The 27,001-nt window shown below is 37.7% G+C and overlaps 1 protein-coding gene across 1 annotated transcript in view; it reads right to left on the bottom strand.

The window, feature by feature from the left end:
* Positions 1–27,001, bottom strand: part of CSMD1 (CUB and Sushi multiple domains 1) — a 2,063,616-nt gene that overhangs the window by 1,704,259 nt on the left and 332,356 nt on the right. Inside the window, exon 2 of the mRNA XM_024251429.3 lies at positions 5,965–6,181. Within this exon, the coding sequence (XP_024107197.3) occupies positions 5,965–6,181 (217 nt within the window). The remainder of the gene's footprint in view (positions 1–5,964; positions 6,182–27,001) is intronic.

Below are 27,001 nucleotides of genomic sequence, written 5' to 3' on the forward strand. Positions count from 1 at the left end.
GGTTTTGTTTTGTTTTATCGGTACATTGATCTGTGAATGGCTCCCTTAGGACCTTGTAGCAACTATGGAGACAGAAAAGCAGAATTTAGGCAATGCTAGGTCTCCAGTCTAATATGATCCTAATGTAATTGAGACCCTTTCTTTAGCCCTTATATATCTATAAGTTCTAAATATCACCAGATATATTTTATGTTAGGTAGGTTTTGTCATGGTGTGTAACCTAACTATCCACAATAAAATTGTTTTAAAAAATATTTAACGCATTCAAAAGCATTATTACAGTTTAAGAAAATTGGAAAACCTATTCTATTTTAACAACACTTATTCATGATTTTCTGATTTTAATGGCCCTATCACATTCACCTCTAACCTCTTCATTATCAGCATTGCAGAAAATTAGGGGTAATCTTGTTAAAGTTAGAAAGAGCGAGGAACTCGAGATAAATGCCAAAGCTATTTCCCTAGGCCTTGTATTTTACAATAATCATGAAATAATATATCCTGATTTTCTATACTGAGTGGTAAAATCTCCCTTCATAGATTCGCCTTTATTCACTTTCTGACTTTCTAAGGAGTTTCTCTTAGACCTTTGATATAACAATTGTATCACAGTTGGAAATAGATGTCAACCTCAATTGTTTCTGATTTGGGACAAGTAAAAAAAACTTCAAATTTAGAAAACACATACCAATTATCAGTCACCACATGGGATGGTTGACGCATGTTCATTTAGGAGAGAGTTACATTAAGTCACGTTGGGTTCTGTGCACAGTGGCAAAGATGAGTTGCCCTGAATCAGGAATACTGTAATTCAAAATTGCCCCACGAACACTTATGGATGATTTGAAAGTCAAGATATCTTCCAGCACTTTAGGAGGCCAAGGCGGGCAGATCACCTGAGGTCAGGAGTTCCAGACCAGTCTGGCCAACATGGTGAAACCCCGTCTCTACTAAAAATACAAAAATTAGCCAGGTGTGGTGGTGCACGCCTGTAATCCCAGCTACTCGGGAGGCTGAGACAGAAGAACTGCTTAAACCCGAGAAGCGGAGGTTGCAGTGAGCCAAGATCGTACCATTGCACTCCAGCCTGGGTGACAAGAGTGAAACTCCATCACGGGGGTGGGGCAGGGTGGGGAAAAAGTCAAGACATCGGTAATCACAGGAGAAGACACATTCAGGGCACATTTCTTGGCCTCAGAGGATTATGTTCTATTAGACATCTGAATGTACAAAGATATACAAGCCCCAAGTCCCAGTGGGAGGTAACTTCAGGGCAGGTGTGAGTTCAAAGGAGCACAGGCTTCCAAGTGTAGTCGGTGGCCAGTGTTGCAGAAGTTCATGCACACACAGAAAATGTATGTGGGTTGTTGTTTGGAATGCCTAGAGAAGATTTCCTGAAATAAATATAACGTGCACTGGGTTTTGAAAGACGCATACTATTCAGACCGGTAGAGGGAGAAGCCAGGAATAACAGGACAACATTCTCTTGTAAGGTCAGGTCAAGGAGTAACCCACAGATCTGTGCAACTGAACAAGAAAACTTTTCAGGGGACAAACGGGAGGGACTGAAGGCCAGAATGCAGTTTGGAGTCCAATCATGGAGTTTCTTGAATTTCAGGGTCATGGGTACTAGAACTGTTTATGTTGCCGGAGATAGAAGCCAGGGCTAGGACAGCAGCAGATGTGTCAGTGTTCTGGAGCGGGGAACTTGGGGCAGGAAAGGATCCTGCATTGGTCTACCTAAATGCTCAGGACAGCCTGTGCCAGGACAGGAACCTTTGTAGGAACATTTACTATGAGGATCAAAACAGGTTGTGGTTAATGGAAAGATGTTTTTTTGTTTGCTTTTTTTTTTTTTTTTTTTTTGACAGAGTCTCACTCTGTCACCCAGGCTGGACTGCAGTGGTGTGATCTCAGCTTACTGCAAGCTCCGCCTCCCCAGTTCACACCATTCTCCTGCCTCAGCCTCCCGAGTAGCTGGGACTACAGGCGCCCACCACCACACCCGGCTAATTTTTTTTTTTTGTATTTTTAGTAGAGACGGGGTTTCACCATGTTAGCCAGGATGGTCTCGATCTCCTGACCTCGTGATCCTCCAGCCTTGACCTCCCAAAGTGCTGGGATTACAGGTGTGAGCCACCCTGCCAGGTCTACTTGTTTTTTCTTTTGTTTTGTTTGAGATGAAGTCTACTCCTGTCACCCAGGCTGGAGTGCAGTGGCATGATCTGCACTCACTGCAACCTCCACTTCCCAGGTTCAAGTGATTCTCCTGCCTCAGCCTCCTGAGTAGCTGGACTTACAGATGCCTGCCACCATATCCAGCTAATTTTTTTGTATTTTTAGTAGAGACGGAGTTTCACCATATTGGCCAGGCTGGTCTCAAACTCCTGACCTCAGGTGATCCACCCACCTTAGCCTCCCAAAGTGCTGGGATTACAGGCATAAGCCACCATGCCCAGCTCAAGAGATGTTAAAAAATAAGCATTTTGGGATTTGGTGACTGCATGGTTGGACCTTGGTGGAGACTCCGAAGTAAGAGAAATTGCAGAGTCAATAAAGTTCAGCTGTTTAAAACAGCAACCACCTGACAGTTCATAAAAAAAAAAAAAAAAGGAAGAGATGCTTTAATTCTAAATAACACAAAGATCAGATTTTTAATTTTGAATTTTGAGTCCAAATTTCTTCCTTGTGCTCACCAAGAGAGGTCTCATTTCAGCTCTCAATATCCACATCATTAAAATTTAATTTATTGATGGGGGCACAAATCGTATATGTATTGTTGGTGTGTTTGTACTAAAGAAATAATCCAAGATGATAATATAAATGGTATATAAATTTTTTAACTCTAAATATTTTTACATATGTATATAAAACTATATTTCTGACTAAAGTTCCAGTTACAGTGTAAGCATTAATAATTCCAAAGTATATATTCTGTTTTGTCAGCTGGGGATTAAATCTGCCTCTTAAGTTTATTTAGGAAAAAAATATTACAGTGGTTATGTGAAACAAATTTCTTGATACTAAAAATGCTACAGTTGTTTAACAGAATAACTGTTTTTGTATTTTAGTTAATGCACATTTTAAACTTCTAAAAATAGCTTTTGTGCAACAATAAAACAACAACACACCAAGACAGCTCTAACTAATAACTTTTGTGACATCTCACTTGATCAGCAGCTCCTACATCAATCCTCCCACAAAAGTATCCTTCCTTTGAATTCTAGAGCTGCCTTAAGTGTAGCTAGTTAATTGCCTTTGAGAAATAAACAACTGCTTCAAGGCATAATGGGAAACGAATAGCATCAGAGTGCTCCCTTTCCCAATTCATTAGAATTTGCTACTATTTTTAACTTCTTTCCCCACCAACTCATCCTGAACCTTGAAAGAGAAAACACCTCCTCATGTGTTTTCCCTGACAACATACCCATTCCAATTTCACATCTCTATTTATTTCACATCTTGTAATAGTAGAGACCCGTAACACTCAGTAGTCATTGGATGTTTTTCCGATTTGTATTACAGTACTCTAAACGGTTCCCAAAGAAATCACTCGGCACCCCTCGAACGTCTCCTCAAAACGGCATTCTACGTATGCGGATAGGAATAAGAAATATAAAATGCAATATCAAGATGAAAGCAACATCCTAACTCTAAGGACAAGAAACAAGTAGAAATATGACGTATTTTTCTCTATTTCAAACAAAAAATTGTCGGTAATTGAGTGATTCATATGAACCCAAGTAGTCTCTTTCTTATCAACCTCCCTCGCTTCCTCTACTAAAGATAACCCAGCAAGTAAAAGAAAAAAACATTGTGTTGTACATATAACTCACAATAAAGCTCTCTGAGGCACAGATATCAATTTATTTACTGTTCACTGAAGCTCCAAAATGAAATATGTTTCTAATTGTTCTAACTTAATATTTCCACTGTTGATCCTATTATAATACTGAAGATGGTAGGAATGTTGTTTTATATTTATTAACATAAAATGATCATAATAGTACCATAAGACCACAAGAGATAATACATTATTGAAAGACATACCTGTCAGTCAAATTAATATTACGACAGGTTTTCTACATATGAAAGAACTAGAGTAAATAAAAATATTGAGAGAAAGAAAATGGAAATATTTTTAAGAGTGCATATTTTTAACAAGCATTTTTTAACGGAAGGTAAAGTCATAATTTTAACGTAGGGTCACACACATTGGCATTTGAATAAAATGGATTGTCTAATTCTTTTCTCTATAACTCTGCAGTTTTTATTACAATTACAACATACTACTATACCCTAGTAGCATCAATAATTGAGAATTAAAAAAGTAACTAACTTTTAAAGAGCATAAATTATTTGAGAAAGCCTACATCAAATTAGCAAGTATTGTATATGTAGATACTTTGTTCAAATACTCACATGTAAGACCATAAATGTAATAAAAGGAGAGAGGAAAGCTTACCTAACTGGTTCAGAAAAGAGACGGCCATTCTACAATGTATGAAAGGTAAACATGTTTCTAAAAACAGACAATAGACATTGTAGATGACTCAGAAAAAAACTAGGTATTGGAAAATGGGTGAAAAAATGCAAATAAAATATATTTGAAAATATATTAATGAATATATTTCATATTTAACATATTAGTTATGTACTATATATTGACATATTATAAACTAGATGTACACATAAAATTGTGTTTTGTGTAGAGATTTTTTCTCATCTCATAAAATAATAAATGAAGCATATGATTTTTGTGTGTATTACTGTTGGCATTAACATCAGTAATCTATATAAGTTCATCAGTTTTGTTAAGAAAATGTGATTTCTTTGGAAGGGATATTCCTTCTTCCTTTGCCAAATTGAAAACAAAAAGTAGATATAGTTGTACAGGTATAATTTTTTCTTTTTGACAATTGAAAAAATATAATTTAAAATCATCCCAGGAAATGTTTTGCTTTCTTCATTGTAAAAACTATAGATCAAAAGAGAAAACCAATTATGAATAGATTGTACCATTATTGTCTAAACCATAAATTCTCCAAAGAATGCAATAGTCCTGAATGTTCTTACCTCACCCACCTCCTATGTTCCTTTCACTAAATATATTCTCTGACAACATAAGGGTTCATTTTGTTCTGATTAGCTGAATTGTACTCAAGAATTTATCTTTATTCTTTTTCTCTCAAACTCACAGTTGCTTAAAAACAATGGTGTATTATAATTTTATTTAAATTACCTTGACAACTCTGTTTCACAGATCTTGAACAATATGATATCTATAAACAAAGTCAGTGATAACTTTCAATAAAAATTTAAATTTTTAAGTACAGAAAAAGTATGCACAATTTGCCACAAGTTGATAGTCTTCAAGTTTTCTGTATAGTAACTGTATTTTTATTTTCTGATAATGAGAGGTGAAGCCAGCTGGACTTCCTGCATTGAGTGGGGACTTGGAGAACTTTTCTGTCTTACAAGAGGATTGTAAAATGCACCAATCAGCACTCTGTAAAACACACAAATCAGCGCTCTGTAAAATGCACCAATCAGTGCTCTATAAAACACACCAATCAGCAGGATCCTAAAAGTAGCCAATCACAGGGAGGATTGAAAAAAGGGCATTCTGATAGGACAGAAATGGAACATGGGAGGGGACAAATAAGGGCATAAAAGCAGCCCAACGAGGCTGGGCTTCTCTTCCGTGCTGTGGAAACTTTGTTCTTTCGCTCTTGGCAATAAACCTTGCTACCGCTAACTGTTTGTTTCCTTGCCATCTTTAAGAGCTGGAAAACTCACCCCATAGGTCTGTGGCTTCATTCTTGAAGTCAGCGAGGCCACGAACCCACCGGAAGGAACCAACTCCGGACACAATAATAAAATTTAAATATTCCAACTAGATTTCAGAATCTGCATATTCAAACAGTGCTAACTAAACTGTAATATAAAAAGTTGATACCTTACCTCACTTTTAAATTCCCTTGTTGAGGCTGTCCATCGTAAACCGATAAAATATCAAAATCTTCTTCAAGAGCAAAGGTATGGAAGGACAACTGTATCCTATTGCGCTCGCCCGTGATGATGATCCAGGTGCAGTTGGCATAGTTTGGATACCCGTGAGGAAACCCTGGGCTCTCAATAGTGCCATTGGGACCCTGGACTAAGCCTCCACAGTTCTGACCTGGAAGAGAAAACACACACAAAAAAGCATATTATTCTGGCCATCTTTAATCTGTGATTTAAAAAATTTCTAAACACTTTAGCCAATTTTTATAACATTTTATAATTCTTGCACAAATATTGAAGGACAAATAAAGTGTTCTGCAGTGCTGAAAGATAGAGAGCAACAACAAATTAAAAGGAAAGAAAATATGCAACATTTTGTAACTCATATTAGAAGTTTAGGGAAATTCTTTTTCCTGTCATTTTTAAATACAGCCTCATCAATATCAAATTTCAATTCATGGGGGAACAAATTTGGTGCCAACTATCTACATAGTATCATGCTTAAAACACTCCACCCTAAATTCTTTGTTGGTGGAAACTAAGCTACAGAAAAATAAACATTATAAAACTATATACATACACACCTGTTCACATAGCCACATAACTGCAATATGTGGTAATAAGAATAGTTAGAAAAAAACATGGTCAATACGCCAGTGATTGATCTGTGCCTGTGCTGGCAAATGTCTTGCTGGGCAGAAGAATAACACATGCACAAAGGAAGCTTATCAAGTTGAAAATAAAAGGCATAAAACAAGGTAAATTAAATGACGCTCAAATGAAAGAGCAGCTCAGCAAAATGAGGACTGTAACAACATCCTCACTATTGATGTCTACCCGTTCACACAGGCAGGACTTAAGAGGTGGAGGAGAAAGGAAAGTGCACCACAAAATGAAAAGACCAATTAAAGAAAAGGCTCAGAGTTCCAATGAGCAGTAAGTAAGCAGTAAGTGATTTAGCTTAGTCCCTAAGCAGGAATGCAGGACATCCCACGTTTTACTCAGCCCTCCCTTAAGAACGTCCCTTTGGCAGGTGGAATTGGGATTACCCTGAGGGTTTAGGATTGACATGACAATGGGAAATGATGAGGGCTGAAGGGCAATTGAGTGCCACAAAGCCACCTTCAAGCCACTGAGCAGTGTCTGAGGAACTGATTTCACTCTGCCTCTGCCTCCGAAGATTTTGTGTTATTGATTCTATCAAAGCACTTCTCAGATGATTCCCAGACTTCTGGAGTAGTTCCAAAGAACCGAACCCTTGAGTAAATTGCAGGCCCCAGGCTTCCTGCAAGAACCAAGCGCTGAAAGAACAGCTCTGGGAGATTAATAACAGCTGCACACCTGACCCACCTATTTTGTTTTTACCACTAGACAAACCGAAATGCCTGCCTCCTCAACCTCACCGATATATTTCATTTCCGCTACTCCTGCTTTTCATCCACCTGCTTTGCACGGTGATTCCCTACTTGCCTGTTTCAGCCCTTCCCCTTCCCATGTTGCTTCCCACATACAAGCTTTCCGCGCCATGCTGATTTGGTCCCTGTGGTTGGTTTTTTTTTTTTTTTTTTTTTGGTCTGTTCAGTCACCTGTAACAGTCTGCCTGTGATGGCCATGCCTGGGCCAATCCAACTGAAGCAAGAGGACCCAAAGCTGAGAACGGGTAGACAGATCGTTGGAAGTGTGCTCTCATAAACACACTCTGCTCATGTACCCTGTAAATATTACTATCCTGTAAGGGAACAGGTTAACCCTCTCAAACCCTTCCAACATTTCGTTTGTCTGAGGTTAGTTGTTAAGCAGTTCACAAAAACTGTCTATGTTTTTTACCTTCTTAATATGCCCGTTTCCCACTAATGTGCTTTAAATGTATTTAAATGTTTTGACACTAAAAATATTGAGAAAGTTTTGAAGGGACCTGGGTGTACTCAGATTGTGGCATGTAGTGTAAGTACTTGAATACAAGTATTGTCTCAGCTTTTATTGTTAAAGTACAAACAGAAAATTATTTTCAGCTGCATTTTATAATTAAAAAGTATTTTACAACAGTAGACCTCAGTGAGCTCAAATCGTTCACAGTAATATTATCAAATGCTTGTGGGAGTTGGGTAAATCTTAATAAAAAGATTTAATGAAAGGGATTTATGAGTTTAAAACCAGAGAACTAATAAGAAGCCCATTTTCCACTAAATTTAAGTCTAACAATAACACTGTAACAAGTAAATATTAAAGCTGTGGGGTTTTGAAAGGTCTTTAAAGAAAATGGCTTTTCTGCTTTATGAGTAATTCTTGCCTAATAGTAAACCAAAAAAAGTGAAGACTTGATTATAAATTGGAAAAAAGAAAAATTAGTTCAACAGAAAAACGTCAACTGGAAAGTAGTTACTATTATAGACCCATCAGGTTGAATCAGATTAACAGATATTAAGATTTCCTCAAGGAATAACATTTAGGCTGCATTTAGGGTACCAATCAGTACAGTGCATGTTGCTGAATGAGTCACATTTAATCCATTCATTGACATTCCATAGCCCCGGTTAGAAATTTTGGGAACTGCTCATAAGTTCTCGGCACAGTGAGTATCATCCTTGGCTGTCCAATGTAAACAACCAAGAAGTTTTTAAAGTATCTATGCCTAAGATAGAATCGGATGTATTTGGTCTGCAACTTAATACTGCATCTTATTATAAAGCCACAGTAATTAAAGCAGTGTTTGATTGGTGTAAGCCTAAATAGCAAGTGGAACAGAATAGAAAACCATAAAACCCACAAAGATATAGAATCTAGATTTAAAGCTAATATGGTACCCCTCTTTTCTCTTGGATCTTATACTCTAATGGGTCCTTACCTACTATAGAGTATGCACAAATATTCTATACATGTTTTCTTTTTAAACGATGTACATCTAAGCTTGATGTAAATGCTGTTCTTAAGTACAGCTTCAAACAAGTGGATTATTTTAATTGAATATTTTTAATGGACAAACTTTTAAATGCTACAAACAATCATATTTCAACATGTTGTTTAACGTGAATCCCTTGTAAGTACCTTTGTAATTTGTATTTCTTCAGGGCAATAAAATAATCTGAAGTTTCTGTGATAATAGTAATGTTTTAGTTAAAATTCAGTTGTTATTTTACAGGGATTGAAACCTTAATTATTGCTTAAAAAAAAAAGTCGAATGGTCTTCTTCCTCCATAAACTGATACTGGAAGTCACTTTGAAATAAAATATCAATATCAATGGCAATATCAACGGTAAAAGAAGTATATGTGTGTGTGTATATTTTTCCCAGTGATACTGAAGTTTGATTTCAATTTCAATTTTGATTTCAATTTCATATATATATATGAACACACTCTGGGATGTATATTTTTGTACACATGCAATTACACATATACCAAAATACACATCTGCAATTGCATGGATACCAAAATACACATCACAGAGAAACATACATGCAACATTGTGCATACAGATGTTTTTGCCGCTATAATTCAAACAAACTTCCAAGAGAAAACCTGAACACATGCCATAATTTTAAGCAACTGAAATCTAAATCATCTGGCACTGAAATAATAACATACAAAACATCTGGCTCCTATCTAAAGTAATCAGCAGAATGTTAGATATAGAAGAATCACAGAGTTAATTTTTTTGCAGATATCTACTCCTTAGATAGGTCCTTAATACCACGACCTTACATACACAGAGTTAACTTCAGTCATTTTTAAATTCTGTCTTATACTGTTGGACTGAGGTTCTGTTTTCAAACTACATTTTCACATATAATCTTTGTTGACCATCGAAATAGCCACACATCATGATTTTACAAGGATGGAAGAACAAGTGAAAATGAAGTAAGTTGTCCAAAGTCTTCCGGGAATGAATCAAGGTCTTCTGACACCAAAGTCTAGAGCCGTCCCAACAAACCGAGTTACATCTCCACGAACAAACACAGCAGACAACCCAGTACATTACAGACCTCAAGTATGGTGATCAAATCATAGTGTATGTCACAATAAATACCTTAGATTACAAAATAAAATGGTGAGTAAATACAGACATTTGGAAAATCTAGATATGTAGAGACTCTAACTTCTGCCCTTCTTTAAAACGAATCAATGTCCACTGAAAGAAAAAAAAGTGAAAGTATTAAGTAGCATTTAGAGACATAAACATCACTCATTGTCTGATTACCAAAGATAATTATTGCTAACATTTTGCTGAACACGTTTCTGATCTACACTTAATGTTGCCATACTACCTGGCATGCAAGATGTGAACAATTTGGATTTGGATTAAATACTTGCCAGTCCTGCAGGAACCAGCAAGAACTGACCTAGGAAGTGTCTTGCTTTGAAGGGGACCTTGTCAGCCTGTAGGTGCTACTCTCTGTCCCGTGAAGGTCCAGGTCTGCAAGATGGGCAACTGCTCGGCAAGGAGCCTACAGGACGACTTGCCCTGGGCCCCGTTGAGCCATGGAGCTGATGGTTGGTTATACAGCAGTGCCCCTCTTGGAAGCCAGAAAACACATTCCAGTAAAGGCAGGGCTCACTGTGTCCTGTGACAATTTTCTACTTTGAAAGCCTGTCTCAGAAACACCCAGCTTAGAAAATGGCCCCGTGCCCTCATCATTTCTGAGATGAACTAACCCCTCCACTCCGAACACCCCCCACAGTCGGTTGGCTCCTCTCCCGGGCTCTTGCTCTGTAATTTGTGCTGCTGTACAGCAATGGCACATACTTTTCCTAGAAGGTAGCAGCTGAGATGATTCATCTGTGATCCAAACTGATTCACTGTGAGCATTTGAGGAGTGAAGGTATCATAAACAAACACCTTCCTAGATTCTACACCTGGATGAAACTGTGCTGTTTCTCTCAATTCTGGGCTGGGTGGGCATTCTCAGAAAGTAGTAGAGGTGGACATAATATTTAAAAACTGGTGTGCCAAATATGTTGTACTACCTCACTTAATTCGTGCACAGCCTTTGAAGTGGGGTGTGGCTTAGCCTTTGCTTTGCTAGCTGTGAAAATAAATACTTGGATAATGCTTTATGATGAGGGAATGGTGTTGCTATTCAAAACCTCTGAGAGCAAATGTTTGGCCATCAGAGATATTTTGACATGTAATTGGGTTTAGGGACTTAGAAAGATGTGGACTATACTGTTCTGTATGTGGAGACAACCATGCAGGGAAATGATACACTGTAGCAAATTCTACAAACGAGGAAACGAGTCATTTGAGAAATGATAGACAGGGCTGCGGAGGAACAGTCTGGAGATGAAAAGACTTGGGAATGTATAATTGTCTCCAACTCTGGGGCCTGGTATCATTTGAAAGAGTATATAGATTTGTGTGTAAATAGAGTCCGGGCAGAAGGTATATTATCATCTGAACAGTATGTCTCATTGGAGATAAATATGAAAAACAGCCTTTGTGGTTTTTATCCCGTTTGCAACAAGCCCAGATCACCACACTGGCTCATTTTTAAAACAACATCATTGGTGGAAAAATAAACCTTACATATTTATTACACTCAGTGGCAGTGTCGATCCTTTTACTATATCCATTTTGTGAAAATGACAATTTATGGTTTTCATGTCTATATAAATTACTGTGTAAATGAGAATTTGATTACTTTCTGACAGGCAGATTTTTGACCTCCAAAGCATCTTTCATTTTTGACATTTTTGTGGTCAAATTATATTGTACACCTGTTGGCTTTTCTGCAAGACTAAACATTGCCTTACTCCTACTGGACGTAGCTATCAAGCAACTCTCAAGTAGAAAACATAAAATAAAGAAAAAATAAAATAAAATGGTCCATTGTGATCGTCAATGAATTTTTTTCTTTAAGAGCTAAGGAGTATGACAGACTTCTAAGTGCCTCTGGAATTTGAAATAGTGAGAGGCCTCAGATTTCAATGAAGGAAGTGAAGTTTCCCTGATCAGATAAGCACTGTTTGAAACGGTAAACAAATCAATTATGCATTAAATTCTGCATTATCTTCTACAGTTTCATGGGTTATTCCAGGGTCTGCATTATGGGGAAAATAATTAATTGTGGAAGGACCATGATTTAAAGTGCCCTTCCGGGGGCTTCAATTGAGGGTTTTCAAAATTAAAGTCTTCAGGCATTTTGCAGGAACACCATGCCCTGCAGGAAGCTTTGAAAGCGTGATGATTCTCAGAGCACCCGGAGGGACTGACATCAGCCACTCTCGCTCAGCGCCTTAGGGTACTTGGTTGGGTTTTAATCCCAAACACTTATGGGAGATTACTCACTCCATGAGCAAAGAAGAAAAGTAAAAAAGCCAGAGGCAGCTTGCCTGAAAGAGAGCCAAGGAATCAGTTTCTCACTGTGGAATCTTTGCCCATGAGCAAGACTTTGAAGGGAGCTCTTACACCGAAAATGAACCAGGAGTACCCGGTTTGTATCGCTCCAAAAGGAAAAGGGAGGTTTTCACTGGTGAGTGTCACTTCTTTCCCTTCCTTGAACACACCACGCTTATTCCCACCCCAGGCCCTTTGCACATGTGGGTCCAGCTACCTGAAATGAGCTTTGCCCAGATTTTTTCATTGAGACCTCATGCAGGTCTCAATACAGTATACTCTTTCGAGACCTCATGCAGGTCTCAATACAGTATACTCTTTCCAGACACTCATACCTCAATCAGCAACATTCTTCCAACATTACATACTACGCTTTGCTCTATTTTTTTTGAAACAGAGTCTCTCTCTCACCAGGCTAGAGTACAGTGGTGCTATGTTAGCTCACTGCAACCTCCACCTCCCAGGTTCAAGCGATCCTCTGGCCTAAACCTCCAGAGTAGCTGGGATTACAGGCGTGCACCACCACACCTGACTGATATTTGTATTTTTAGTAGAGACAGGGTTGTTCACCATGTTGGCCAGGCTGTCACAAACTTCTGACCTCAGGTGATGGGCTCGCCTCAGCCTCCCAAAGTACTGGAATTACAGGTGTGAGCCACCATGCCTCGCCCCTACACTATTTTATTCCCTTATAGCATTTATAACTTTGTGAAAATATCCTATTTACTTGCTTACTCATTTATGATCTGTTTCTATACTAAAATGTAAACCTTTCAAGAGTGAAGATAATGACTGGCTTGTTTATATGCCCATTTCTAGAATAGTGTTTGCTACTTGACATTCAATTATTGAAGCCTGTGGGTGAGTTTGAGTGCATGTGTGGGAGATAGAGGTGGTGGGACAAATTAAATCTATGTGCACACTCATAGGGAAGCAGGGAAAGCAGCAGTCCTTGAAAGAACTATAAATCTATATTCTGGTTAATGATTACTTAAAACATTAGGATGCAGATGATATTTTAATTCCAAAAGCAGAGTTGCTATTCTCTCAATCCTGTTCAGCAGCCTGATTGTCAAAAGCTCCTTAGATTAAATATTCCCTGCTTTATGGGAAGCTAATTTTTCTCCTACATGCTGTTCCTATGGACGTTGGCATCTCTGCTTTTTCCTTCTAGACAGGGTTCATCATTCTGGGCAAGGCAAGGCTGCCATGAGTCAGAACTGGAACCTCATGGATATGATGTCAATGTTGTTCCCTTTGTTATTGCCCCCAGAGGAGGCAACTTTAGTTAACTCCAGCAATGTAATGTTTTCACCTACTGAGAAATTGTTGCATTAATGGTAATAAAGTCATTCAACGTCTACCCACTCTGAAAAGACAAATTGCCAAGATGGCAAGGCATAGTGCAGGGGCCAAAAAAAAAAAAAAAAATCAAGCAAAGCACTGGGCTTCAGATCAAACAAATCTAAAATATGATTAATTTCCTGCATGGAGCATTAAGCATTGAACACGTTGCCTCATGGATATGAGCCCCAGTTTCCACAGGTGCGGGATGAGGAGGCTGCCCATTTTGCAAAGTAATTGTAGACTGGCGAAAAGGTATGTTGAAAGTAGGAAGCAGGGGTAGACAGAGGAAAGAGAAAAGATGATTTTTGTCATTTTTACAAAGGAATATTTAGCTAGAGGGCCTCCTAATTGCAAGAGAATTTTACGTGAAAGATGATGAGTGGAATTTGCCCTGTGCCTGCCTTTATCCTGTTGTCCTTTAGATTCTGGGACACATCGTTTTTCACGGGGAGCCTTCATGGCACCCCACGTCTGCATGTGCTCCTCCTCTCACAACATTGTACTTCAAATATGAGGATTTCAAGGCCATGTAACACGGCTTTAGAGATTCTGAGTGATAAAGTCGGTTATAATCCTAAGCCAATCAAATCAAAAAACAACAACAAGTGCTGTTTTATTCATGATTCCCAGATCTCACATTGATGTTTTGGAAATAAGTGATTTTTTTGCCTGAAACAGGTGACAATCTAAACCTGAGTCTTCGCTTCAGAGACTTGGAGTTTATATTTCAATAATGCAAGTTATTCTGAAGTCAATGCTACTTTTCTTATAGAAACATACCACACATTGCCAGTGGAGAGAATTCTCTTCCTCTATACATGGTAGAACTAATCTTTTTATTATATTTATTTTCTTCTTAGAACTAATAATTAGTTGTATGTCAGATATTTATTTATCTCTTAATGAAATTCCTGGTGATGACACATCATCTTGGGTCAGTAGGATTGAGTCGTTCCTTACGTTTGAAATCATGCTATGTATTACTATTGCTGTAATACGGGAGAAGCCACAAGCTCCAGTGTCTCAAGGCTGTGGCAGTGAATGAATGTAGTAAAATGTTTCCCTAAGTAGTGCATTTAAAATCTGAGATGTTAATTGATGTAGCTTAATTGGGATACTATAGGATCAATTCAGCATTACTCACTAAAAAAGGTATAAAACTACCAGTTGCCTGATTCCTGGGTGTTTGGATATACAAATTCTTTCTGTGTAGATATATGAGTGCCATAGTTGTCTTTCCTAAACAATGAAGAATGATTTCTGGGTCAACAAGGCATATTTTAAAATTGTAATACCATGCTCTATTTTAATGCTTAGTAGAGTTTACCTCCAAAGAGAAATTGAAATGTTAAACAGTCATACTGAAACCCCTAGATCTATGATTATACCTGAAGCTTGAAGCTAATACAAGCTCTCTGAGAGGACAGACAGTAAAGAAGAATATAATGAGGGTTTTTTGTTATGAAAATTATACAGATATGGAGACCTGAATCATGACAAATTATGAGAAGATTTTTTTAACCTCATCAAAATTAGTAAACACATTTTTAAAAAGAGATATAAATGTCCAACACATTTTCTCTCTCCCAGGATGTGGACCTAGTCATAGATTAACAGCCAAGGTGCCGACATGGCCCTCCTCTAGGCCATCCAAAGTGAGGCCAAGATGGCAGCAAAGTCGATTCTTAAGGGGTGTTTTATAAGTTTAATATGAAGGAACTGATCTCCAACAAGCCAGATTTAAATGCATAAAAATCACAAATGGGTTCATATCCACCTCTTTGGACAAATAGGCCACTGGGCCATAGGTAACTTCCAGAGTGTTTCTGGCGCCAGTTTGCTGTTTCTTAATTTCTTCTAAAAAAAAATCCAGGATACATGTGCAGAAACTGCAGGTTTGTTACATAGGTATACATGTCCGTGGTGGTTTGTTACACAGATTCGTGTGTGCCACAGTGCTGTTAGATAGGTACGCGTGTGCCACGGTGGTCTGTTGCATAGGTACGCGTGTGCCACGGTGGTCTGTTGCATAGGTACGCGTGTGCCACGGTGGTCTGTTGCATAGGTACGCGTGTGCCATGGTTGTTAGCTGTACCTATTGACCTGTCCTCTAAGTTCCCTCCCCTCACCCCCCACCCCCCAACAGGTCCTGGTGTGTGTTGTTCCCCTCTCTGTATCCATGTGTTCTCATTGTTCAACTCCCACTTGTAAGTGAGAATATGTGGTGTTTGGTTTTCTGTTCCTGTGTTGGTTTGCTGAGGATGAAGCTTCCCGCTTCATCCATGTCCCTGCAAAGGACATGATCTCATTCCTTTTTTATGGCTGCATAGTATTCTATGGTGTATATGTACTGGATTTTCTTTTTCCAGTCTATCACTGATGGGTATTTGGGTTGGTTCCAAGTCTTTGCCATTGAAAATAGTACTGCAGTAAACATACATGTGCATATGTCTTTATAGTAGAACGATTTATATTCCTTTGGGTATGTACCCAGTAATGGGATTGCTGGTCAAATGGTATTTTTGGTTCTAGATACTTGAGGAATCACCATGCTGTCTTCCTCAGTTGTTGAACTAATTTCCATTCCCACCAACAGTGGAAAAGTGTTTCTACTTCTCCACAGCCTCACAAGCATCTACTGTTTCCTTACTTTTTCATAATCGCCATTCTGACTGGCATGAGATGGTATCTCACTGTGGTTTTGATTTGCATTTCTCTGATTATCAGTGATGTTGAGCTTTCTTTTATATGTTTGTTGGTCACATAAATGTCTTCTTTTGAGAAGTGTCTGTTCATATCCTTTGCCCACTTTTTGATGGGGTTGTTTTTTCTTGTTAATTTCTTTTAGTTTATTGTTTATCTTGTTCCTACTTCCCTACCTGTGAGTCACTTCGGAGATAATGACAGGATCCATATTCTCTATGATCTACAGGATTGTCATTCACCAAGCGGCCCCTAATGGTGCCTCAGCCATGAGTCTTGGGGCTCAGTTCACACCACGAGGGCATGAAATAGATCTTCTTCACATACACACCACGCATGCATGCACACTTGCTAACACACACACACACACACACACATGCCTGCTTTCTCCCTCTCTTAGGGAAATGATGTTATAACTCATATTTGGGTTTAGTGTCTATCTGCAAAGAAAATGTGATTTTTTGCACAGTGGCTGCATGGATAAAATCATGATGCATATCACCATTTACATTGCTCATTTCACAGACAACCATGTTTCATCTTTTAGGGGATTTTTGACATTTGCAATTGTGCTTTTCCTCAGCGTCTTTGTGAATTTAGGAAGAGAAATTGTGGGGATGAGGGCTACTCCATTATGTTGGAGTTGAGACATTAGATGCCAGCTGATGCCACCCCACCTGTTGTCTGGTAAATGTGTGTTCATAGTTGGTCAGGAGGTATGCACACACACCACAGTAACAACGTCACAAGGGATAAGAGTGTGCTTCCGCATATACCTAAATCAATTTCAGTCTTCAATGAATCTAGCACTTCCTTAGAACTGGCGTCTAGTATCCTAGAGCCCTGGAGTAGTGCCTTCCATAAACATATCTACACTGCAGTTATACATTCTCTTTGGCTGAGAAACTCTTCTTGTAGGCTTCAATTGGTATATTTGCCAAGGTGCTCGAAATAAGTGAGTCATCATTGATGCACCTGTCATTATATGATCTAATCTTCTCAATAAGATAGTAATGTTCTAGACTGGCAGCCATGAAGGCAGATATCTTTATTATAATCTACTGACTGCTATATTCCAAGTGCCAAGCACAGTGCCCAGTGCACAGTAAACATTTGGTCTATGGAAGCAAAGGAGCTGGAGTGACTGTTGTACCTGATAAGGGATCTTATTTCTACCTACAGTAATGATTGTGAACATTGATAGAATACCTATTATAAGGCAAATAGTTTCCATATTTTAATCATCACAAATGATCTTGAAAGATAGGCATTATCATTCCTATTTCACTGATGAGAAAAACTAAAGAATTTGAGTGATTTTTTCCAAAACCACATATACAAAGCAAAGAAACGAGGGGTGTAAACCCACATTAGTAGGACTTTGACCCCCGTGCTCATGCTATCCTGACACAATTTAGAAATGATATATTTTTTTCTGTCATTTTCTGAAAAAAAATGTGTCTACAAATTCCACTACAAAAGCAAAGGCCAATTTTTGAATTTTAAGAACTCTTCTACTCCTCTTTATAAGAAGCCATGAAACTACGTTAATTGGAAAAAGAAATAAATCTTTTTTGTGTATCTGAGCCGAAGGCTACATTCTGTTTCTCTGTCTCTATTTGTGTGGGCATTTCAGAAAGTAATAATGATGTTTATCTTTACAGTTTCATTTCATAAGTAACTATTCTGACCTGATACTACTATATGAGTTATGCCTTTAACAAATAAAAGAGGTTCGGGATTTCAATAATATTTGCAGGTGTATGACTGGGGGCACCACTTCACAGAATGTCATTCACACAGATGACACAGCTACCTTGAACATAAGATTATCGAGAACTTGATTGATATTAGCATTTTTCATGTCTGGGATGAGATAGCTTTACGTGTGAATATGTAGAAGACACTAAATACTGATAAAAATATCAATGAAAACAACAGCTCCCTTAATGGATTTGCCACTGTGATTGATCTTCAGCTAAATTTCTACATCCATTTTTATGGCCTTTCAACTTTTAACTTGCTCCTAAGCTGTGGGCAAGAAATCAAAGCCCTGGCTTCTGCCTCTTATTTTAGCTTGGTTTTGTGATGTTTCTGAAGAAACAATGCATGATATTGAAATTCCATGGAGGATTCGGATTTGCTGTACAAAGTATTTTGGCAAAAAGGAAGTGACAGACTTTCAAGTCTGTGGCCTTGAGTTTAAAAAGAAAAGATGCAGCTTGTAGTTGATTCTGTGTGTGATTTTATTTTACTGATTTCTAATTAGAGATTTGAGAGCAGAAAATATATTTTTTTCCTATTTAAGCATGGTTATTCAGTTTCATCTAGATTCTATTCTTCTTTATTTTACCCAGGTTTTGCTTCCAAGGTTGTGGAGTAGAAAGGAGAAAAATAGCTTGTTGCCTAGATAAAGTATGTGAACAGAAGTGTTGATCTATTTGGCAGGATAATACTAATCTTATTTGCCTTGCTTTAACCATTACAAATGAACCAGAAGCTGGTACTCATAAGTTAAATATTTATAACAAGAAGAAATATGGACTTAGAGACAAGGGACCATTTGCAATGTTCACTGATCAAAGCTTTACAAAGGATCAAAACTTTTAGATCTAGTGCAGATGTCTCAGGAAATATAACATGATGCCAAGTGAATGGCAGCAAAAAGCTGAGGCTAAAATGAGTACAATAGCTTCAACTGAGAAAAAAATGAAATTATTGTACCAAATTCCCTAATATCAGATGTCTATAAACTTAAGAATATTGAATACCTGGCAAACAGCAAGAGGACAGTTTTATAAATAATAAAAAGCATTTGTTTAATGATCAAATGTTAAAGATTTGGTATTTCCAGAAAAAACAAGTGTTGACAAAATCAACCTTTAATAGCGTTGAATATTCAAGTAGATCGACTCAAGCAGCACATTCCTCCACTGCTGTGCTGTTTCTCGGGTCTTCAGCTGGCATCATTTCTAATTTTTTTCACTGTAGCTTGATTATAGTCATATACTGGTGGGGGGAGGAATTGAACAAACACAAGTGGATCACAGAAGAAAAATTAAAGTTTACTGGTTTCTCTAATCAGAGTCATAATTTACTATTTTACTTAAGAACAAAACTATTCCTTAATATCCAGCTGTAAAAAGAGGTCCACATGGTTAATATTCTCATAAGATTCTTACACATCTTCTGGGAAAATTCTGTTTCAATTTCTGCCAGGTATATGATGATCTTCTGTCATTATTATTTCAACAGGACACTCTAATTTACACGTCTTTAGATTTAAACACACATACCTACTCCCCATCTGTATTTAATGGGCAAGCTATATGATTATTAGGGGTGACCCAATTTGATTTACTGAACCAAACAGAGAGCTCATTGGAATTAAAGGACTCGTGTCTTATAAAGAACTCTGGCCTGCAAGTTACGGGGAGACATTAGATTATCTTTCATGTGCTAGTATGATTTAGAGACCTGATAGTGAGAACTTTAACTCAATCCTCTGGGCCTAGCTCCCTAGATCATAATTAAAGGAGACTCAATTAGAAAAATCTCTAAGTCTCAAGTTTCCTCTAAGATACATACGAGCCATGATTGAGTCAGGAAGAACTTGAATTGTCAAATCTTTAACACAATGTTTTCCAATTAAATTAATAATAAAGGAGATTAGGAGAGGCAGAGGAAGAAGCAATAAATTCGATTCCCAATTATAAAGCATTGAGGGATTGCATTAAATAGGAGTCTTCAAAAGAACCATAAAAATCAAAGGATGGGATTGGGGAAAATGAGGTCGGAATAGAAATCCAGTCTCATTTATACTTCCAGACCAGGAAGAACTGTGAAGAGACATTTGACATTTCTCGTTAGTCTAATACATTAGCATTAGTGAAGGTCTTTTGAAACAAACATATGAGACTTCCATTCTGACTTTTTGTCTGTTTCATTCTGCTTTGGGAGGAAGTGGGAATTTCCATTTAAAGAGACAAGCAGGGTCAGTGCATGCAGCCTACCAGAAAGAACCACTATGCCCAGCCTGCCGAGACAGATTCGCCTCATGTCGTGGCTGCACCTGTGATCCCAGCTACTCAGCAGGTTGAGGCAGGAGAATCGCTTGAACCCGGGAGGCGGAAGTTGCAGTGGGCCGAGATCAAGCCATTGCACTCCAGCCTGGTGACAGGGTGAGACTCCGTCTCAAAAAAAACAAAAAAGACAGATTCGCCACAGCTTCAGCCATCAGGGCAATCCCAAGCGCAGTGACAAGGTCTAGAGCAGAAGTCTCCAGGGTTTTTGGCACCAGGGCGGTTTTGTGGAAGACAATTTTTCCATGAAGGGTGTAGGGATGGTTTTGGGGCATTAGATTCTCATAAAGAGTGCACAAACTAGATCCCTTGTGTGCACAGTTCACAATAGGGTTCATGCTCCTGTGAGAATCAACGCGCTGCTGCTGATGTGGACGGGTGGAGTTCAGGTGGTAATGTGAGTGATAGGGAGTGGCTGTAAATACAAGCAAAGCTGCACTTGCTCACCTCCTTCTGTGTGGTCTGGTTCCTAACAGGCCACAGACCGGTACTGGTCCGCAGTCCAGGGCTTGGGGACCCCTGGTCTAGAGGATGTGTTTATGAGAGACAGAGCTCCTTGTCTCTTTCCCAGCCACAGATTCAGCCCATTTAGTAAAAGTTTACAAAGTAGGCTCTTAAGTGCTGAGTGATCTGACTCGTCACAGCAGGAGGTAATTTTAGAGCTAAAGCAAATGACTTTTCATCTATACAAATCTGGCTCCTGTAAAGGAGCGATTGGATCCACAGACTCCCAAGTAACTGAATTAAGGTGACAATCACTAGGCACAACCACATGAGAAGTTTAAGTAGACTCAAGTAGATCATGGCTATCTTTCCATGCTGCAGTAGGAACATGTTTTTGTTATTACTAAAAATTCTGGTAATTGTTTAATTCGCAAGAGTAGCTTGTCCGTCATGTTATTTTCCTTTCCAGGCTAAAAGCTGCATTTCAAATGAAGCAAAGACTTACAGACATCAGACTTTCTAAAATAGGTTTTAGCAACCCATGCTCAATATCATTTCTATTTGTTTCAAAATGGAAAGTTTTGTGATTTATGACATGCATTAAAATAGTCCCAGATAACCACTCAGTGACAGAGCCAACTGCAGGGGGTTCCTGATCTCAATGTGATCCCCAGGAGTTAAGTTGCCCCAGGCTGAAAATAAGCATAACACAAATGGCAGAAAAGGAGATGTTGGAGGAAAATTGTGTTCAAACACATTTGGTTGAAACTCCAAAGTGTAGTAGATATTATTTTGAATTTGAAGGGAGGCATTTGCAAATAACTGATCTTTATCAAGTGCCATGCTTTTAGGATTCTGAAGAAGACATGCGTTTTTCGTAACGTTTCATGCAAAATATCTCAGTAGCCATTTTTTTTTTTTAACCAAAGTATAATATCACATAGGATATTTTAGGATTGGATTGGTTTCATTTACTCATGATTAGGTTTCATTCAAATATAAAGGTTGGTTGTGAACCTGAACTGACTTCAGTTGTCCAAGTTAAATAATAACTTCTCTAAGCCCCATAATGACTCAGCAAATTTTTTCTTTCCAGGTGCAAACCAAGGCCATTGTTATACTCCATGTATTTGCTGCAATTTCTATTTGTCAATTGCCTTTTCTGTTGTCTTATCTTTGACCTACTCTTCTGTACTAGTGTGGAACTAGGAATCTCAATATGTCTAAAATATTTCTCAGGAATTCAATTTGAACAGCAGTTCAGGCAAATCTCAAATGAATATAGACTTATAGACTTACATGGAAAGGATGTAAATGGTTCAGGGATGTTTTGCTTTCTATGCGGAGGTAACTCCTCCAGCAGTATAATTCCCCTGTTGGGTCTCCACTCCTCTGATGCTCTCTATTCTGGGGAAGTAGAGCAAATTCTTTGCTTGGTGAGTTTGGAAAAGGCAAGTAGAAACTTGGAGCATGAATCCTTTCTCTCTCCACCCTGGAAGCGAAGTACCAGGCAATGCATATAGTTCTTACCTTTGCTGAGAGGCACAGTGGAGTTTAGAGGGGGAGGAATGAAAGGATGTTGGTCTAATCCAGAGTTTTATATTAGGAAGTTTATATGGCTATAGATATCAACTAAAATGGTTGAAGTCAGCTTAGATTGTAATAAGTTTTGGATTTGTTGGTTGGTTTCCAGTGGTCTTACACCTGTGTCTTATTTCTCAATGCATTCATAACTCAGACAGAGAAGAAAAGTTTACTTTTTGGGTCCCTTCTGTGTACACAGGCAGACAACTTTGGAAAGTCATCTTTCACTGGTGAAAATGGAACTCTATTTTAAAGACAACAAATAATGATTTATTTGGAAGGGGGCAAAGGGTTGAAAAACTAACTATTGAGTACTAGCTCACTACCTCGGTGACAGAATGAATTCTACCCCAAACCTCAACATTATACAATATACCCACGTAACAAACCTGCACACGTACCCCCCAAATCTAAAATAAAAGTTAGCATCTTTTTAAAAGACAACAAATAACTAACTATTGTTTGAAAATCAAGCCAAGCAAGCACATGATACAGATGTACCCCCCCCCAAAAAAAGCTTAAATCTTTATAAATCATTTGTCCATCAAAGGAGACCTATTAATTTACTTATATTACTAATTTCAAGGGCTTTGTCTTACTAGCACAGTTTTGATTCTTTTGACTTTACCAAAACGTTATTCCTTAAATACAGATAATTACCTTTTTCATGAACTTCGTTTCCTTCTACCTGCAAATCTTACCTTGGTTACTCTAATTGAATAGAACCCTCCCCCCGGGGTCACTGCCATGCTGCCATCCTGGCTGCCTGGCTCATCCTAGTTCCTGAATGGCCACTGGTTGCAATTGACCTGCTGAAGCTTTGAAAGTGGCCTCCAGGAGACCAAACAAAACTAAGTGATAGGAAGTAAATGTTAAACAAAAACAATTTTAGGTATACAATGGAAATGTGAAGCTACAGACATGGATTCTGGCTTATTTTTTGAAAATAAAGTAAAATCTACGATGATCAGAATTTAAGAGGGTCTCAAATTGTAATATTTACTTCCACTGACATTTTAAGAGGAAATAAACAGTTGAATTACTTGTGTTTTTCAAACAACTTCTGTGTAAGTAACTTTATGATACTTGCTATAGGAGAACATAACATGTAATCACCTTAATCATTTAGTTGAAAAGTGAATATCATGGAAAAGGTAAGTAAGGGCACGAAGAGGTGTTAACCAGAAAAATGATGTTCATAAGAAATGCCCAACAGCTACTCATACTAATAGTATAATTTACGTTGCTATAATATGAAATCGATTACTCAAAGACCTCCAGCAACAAAATGTGGATTAGAATTCAGCTAATTCACTTATTGAGAAAGAGAGGAAAAGCATATTTCATTATTCATCAAAAATTGATTGACTGTCAACTGTGTGGCCACTGTGTTAGGCTCAGAGAAGACACAGATCTGTGCTCCCTGGAGTTCCATGTTAGTGCAGAGGGTTGGACAATAAAAAATAAACCTATTAAATACATAAATTGTATGCTCTGTTGGGAGACGAGTAGTGTTATGGAAGAGAAGAAAATGTAAGGCACAGTAATGGGAAAGACAATGCTAGTGTTATGGGGGCAAAGTGTATTGTATGTGTCAATGAGAGGTGACCTGAAGCAAGGATTAAAGGGAGTGAGGGACAGGCCCATAAGAACACTGAGGAAGGGCTATTCCAGGAAGGGAATATGGCCGTGGAAAAGCCTTAGGGTGGGAGTCAGCCTTTCAGGGGGCAGTAGGAAAAGCCAGTGAGCTTAGTGAAGAAAAGCAGGAGGAAAAGACATCTGAGAGGCAATGGTCAGACCAGGCATGGTTGTGCAAAGTTGCCATGATATTCAGATTTTAATCTCAGTAAAGTGGGGACACTTTGAAGGACTAATGTTATGTATCATTATATTGTCCACATAAAGCTTAAAGCACTCAACCTTCGCTGATAAGAACATTTACGGACCGTTCCATAAAAAAATCCATCTTGCAGGGATTCTGATAACTTCGGGTTTGTTCAAATTTGATGCCACATTCAACTTGCAAATACGATTGTTGTGAATAGAAAATTAGTTGAATTTACTATAGTTCAAACCAACAAAGGTGCTGACTAATTTTACTTTCAAAGTTCTCTGAGATAGTCTATCATCATCGAATACACTGAACAAACACTTTTGCTTATCTGTCCTAATCCGTCTGGGGGTGGCCTGAAACACTGACAAAAGGTGTTTGTCTTTGCATCACCTGATTCAGAACTCACTCGAGGCAGAAGAGGTGGACATTCCTCAAAAATCACTGTAGGGCACGCAAAGCCACCAGGACACGCAAAACATCACAATGGAGGCAAATAACACAGTTCCCAAAGCTGCAAAGAAAACCTGGGCACAGATTTTCTCTGGGATATAAAAGCATCCAAAACATCCCTGCATAGTGGGAAACTAAGAAACTCACACATATGCCCAGGGCAGAATACACTCTCAGAAAAGACCTCACATTTTTCCCAAACTTTCACACCTGGTTGATCAGTAGTTTCAGGGCAAACAAGAAGTAAAAACTAAGGCAGAGTTGTAAAAAGCCTGGTGAGGAGTTGAAGGAGTGCCCAGCACACAAAGGGTCAACTGGCAGACTGAGAGAGGATTTTCGTTTTTGTTCTGTATTTCCTTTCTGCCTCTCTTTTCCTTTCTTTCTTATGCATGCCCATTCCCCTCCCTCTCTGTCTCTCTCTCTCTCACTCACACACTCTTGACATTCAAGGAAATCTCTGTCAAAACACTGTTTAAACGTTAGTTAAAGGGACAAAGCCTTCAAAAAACAAACATAGAAAAGAATATAAACCTTATAAAAATTGTTTTTAAAAGTATTTAATTCAATAACTACAGCAATAAAACAATTCCTGAAGAGAATAAATAAAATTAATTTCCACAGTTACCACATTATAATAGTAAACATGGCCAGTTCTCAAAAAATTATAAAACATTAACAAAAAGAAAATATGACCCACTCACAGAAGAAATGAAAAAAAAAAACTCTCCCTGAAAAAGCACAGACATTTCAGTTAGTAGAAAAAGACTTGAACCTACTGTTTAAAATACACCCAAGTAGCTAAAGGAAACCATAGACAAAAAGGTCTAGGAAACTAAGAGAATGACATCTGAACAAGCAGAAAATATCACTACAGATATAGATGTTATGAAAAAAAACAAATTCTGTAGATAAAAAGTACAATAACTGATGCTATAAACTCACTAGAAGGTTTCAAAAGTTGGTTAAAGCAGGTAGAAGTAAGAATCAACAAACCTAAAATTAAGAAAATCGAAAATATCCAGTATGAAGAAAAATATTCAGTATGAAGGAAAAAAGAAGGGAAAAAAATAAACAGAGCTTAAGAAACACGTGGGGCACCATGAAATACAACAATATATGCATAATAAAAAATCCAAAAGGGGAGGAGAAAGAGAAAGCAGCAGAAATAATATTTGAATAAATGACTGAAAATTTCCAAAATTTACTAATCAAAATAAATCAACACATTCAAGAAACTCAGTTACCTGTAGGAAGATAAACTCAAAGATATTCATATTGGGACATATTTTAATAAAATTTTGAAAGACAAAAACAAAGATTGAATTTTAAGGATGGCAAGACAGAAGTAACTTATTATACACAAGAGATCCTTAGAAAGAGCACCTGCAAATTTCTCATTAAAAATTCCTGGAGGCCAGAAGCAAATGGAGGAATATTTTTAAAGTACTGATGCAAAAAAGCAAAAACAAAAACCAAAATTCTATCAAACTCACTATTCTAGATTCAGCAAACTATGCTTCAGAAATTAGACACTGATAAACTAGAAATAAATATATTCACAAATTTTTAAAAGCAAAATGCTACAATGAATGCTAATGGATAGTATCCACAATGAAATAAAAAGACTTTGGAAAGTAATGCAATGTCGTTAAAAAAATTAAAAACTCCAATCAAAGTCATTATATACGTAAATATAAAAGTCACTATTATTATACTTTCGGTTTCTAACTCCTTTTTTTCTCTATATGATTTAAAAGACAAATACATAAAACAATCACCACAAACCTGTGTTAATGGTAACACAATTTATGAGGATATAATATGTTCCCATGTGAACATAGTCTTGGGGTGGGAATCTAGAGCTATATAGGAGCAGAACTTTTCTATGTTATTGAAAATAAGTTGATATTAATTGAACAAGATTGTGATGATTTTAGGATGTGAATTGTAATGTCCGTGGTAACCACAAAGGCAATAACTGAAAACAACACATAAAGGGAAATGAGAGGGAAGTCAAAATGGTACACTACAAAAATAAATAAACAGAAGAAAATCAGAAAACTTCACAAATACATACAAATAAAATAACCAATTAAAAATTTAAGTACAAAAAATGGGTCAAAGAAGAAATTCCATGAGAAAAATAAAAAGTATCCTGGAGACAAATGAAAATGAGGACACACAAAAATATATATGGAATCAGAAAAACAGTGCTCAG

Source organism: Pongo abelii, chromosome 7 (assembly GCF_028885655.2).
Source record: "Pongo abelii isolate AG06213 chromosome 7, NHGRI_mPonAbe1-v2.0_pri, whole genome shotgun sequence".
NCBI lineage: Eukaryota > Metazoa > Chordata > Mammalia > Primates > Hominidae > Pongo > Pongo abelii.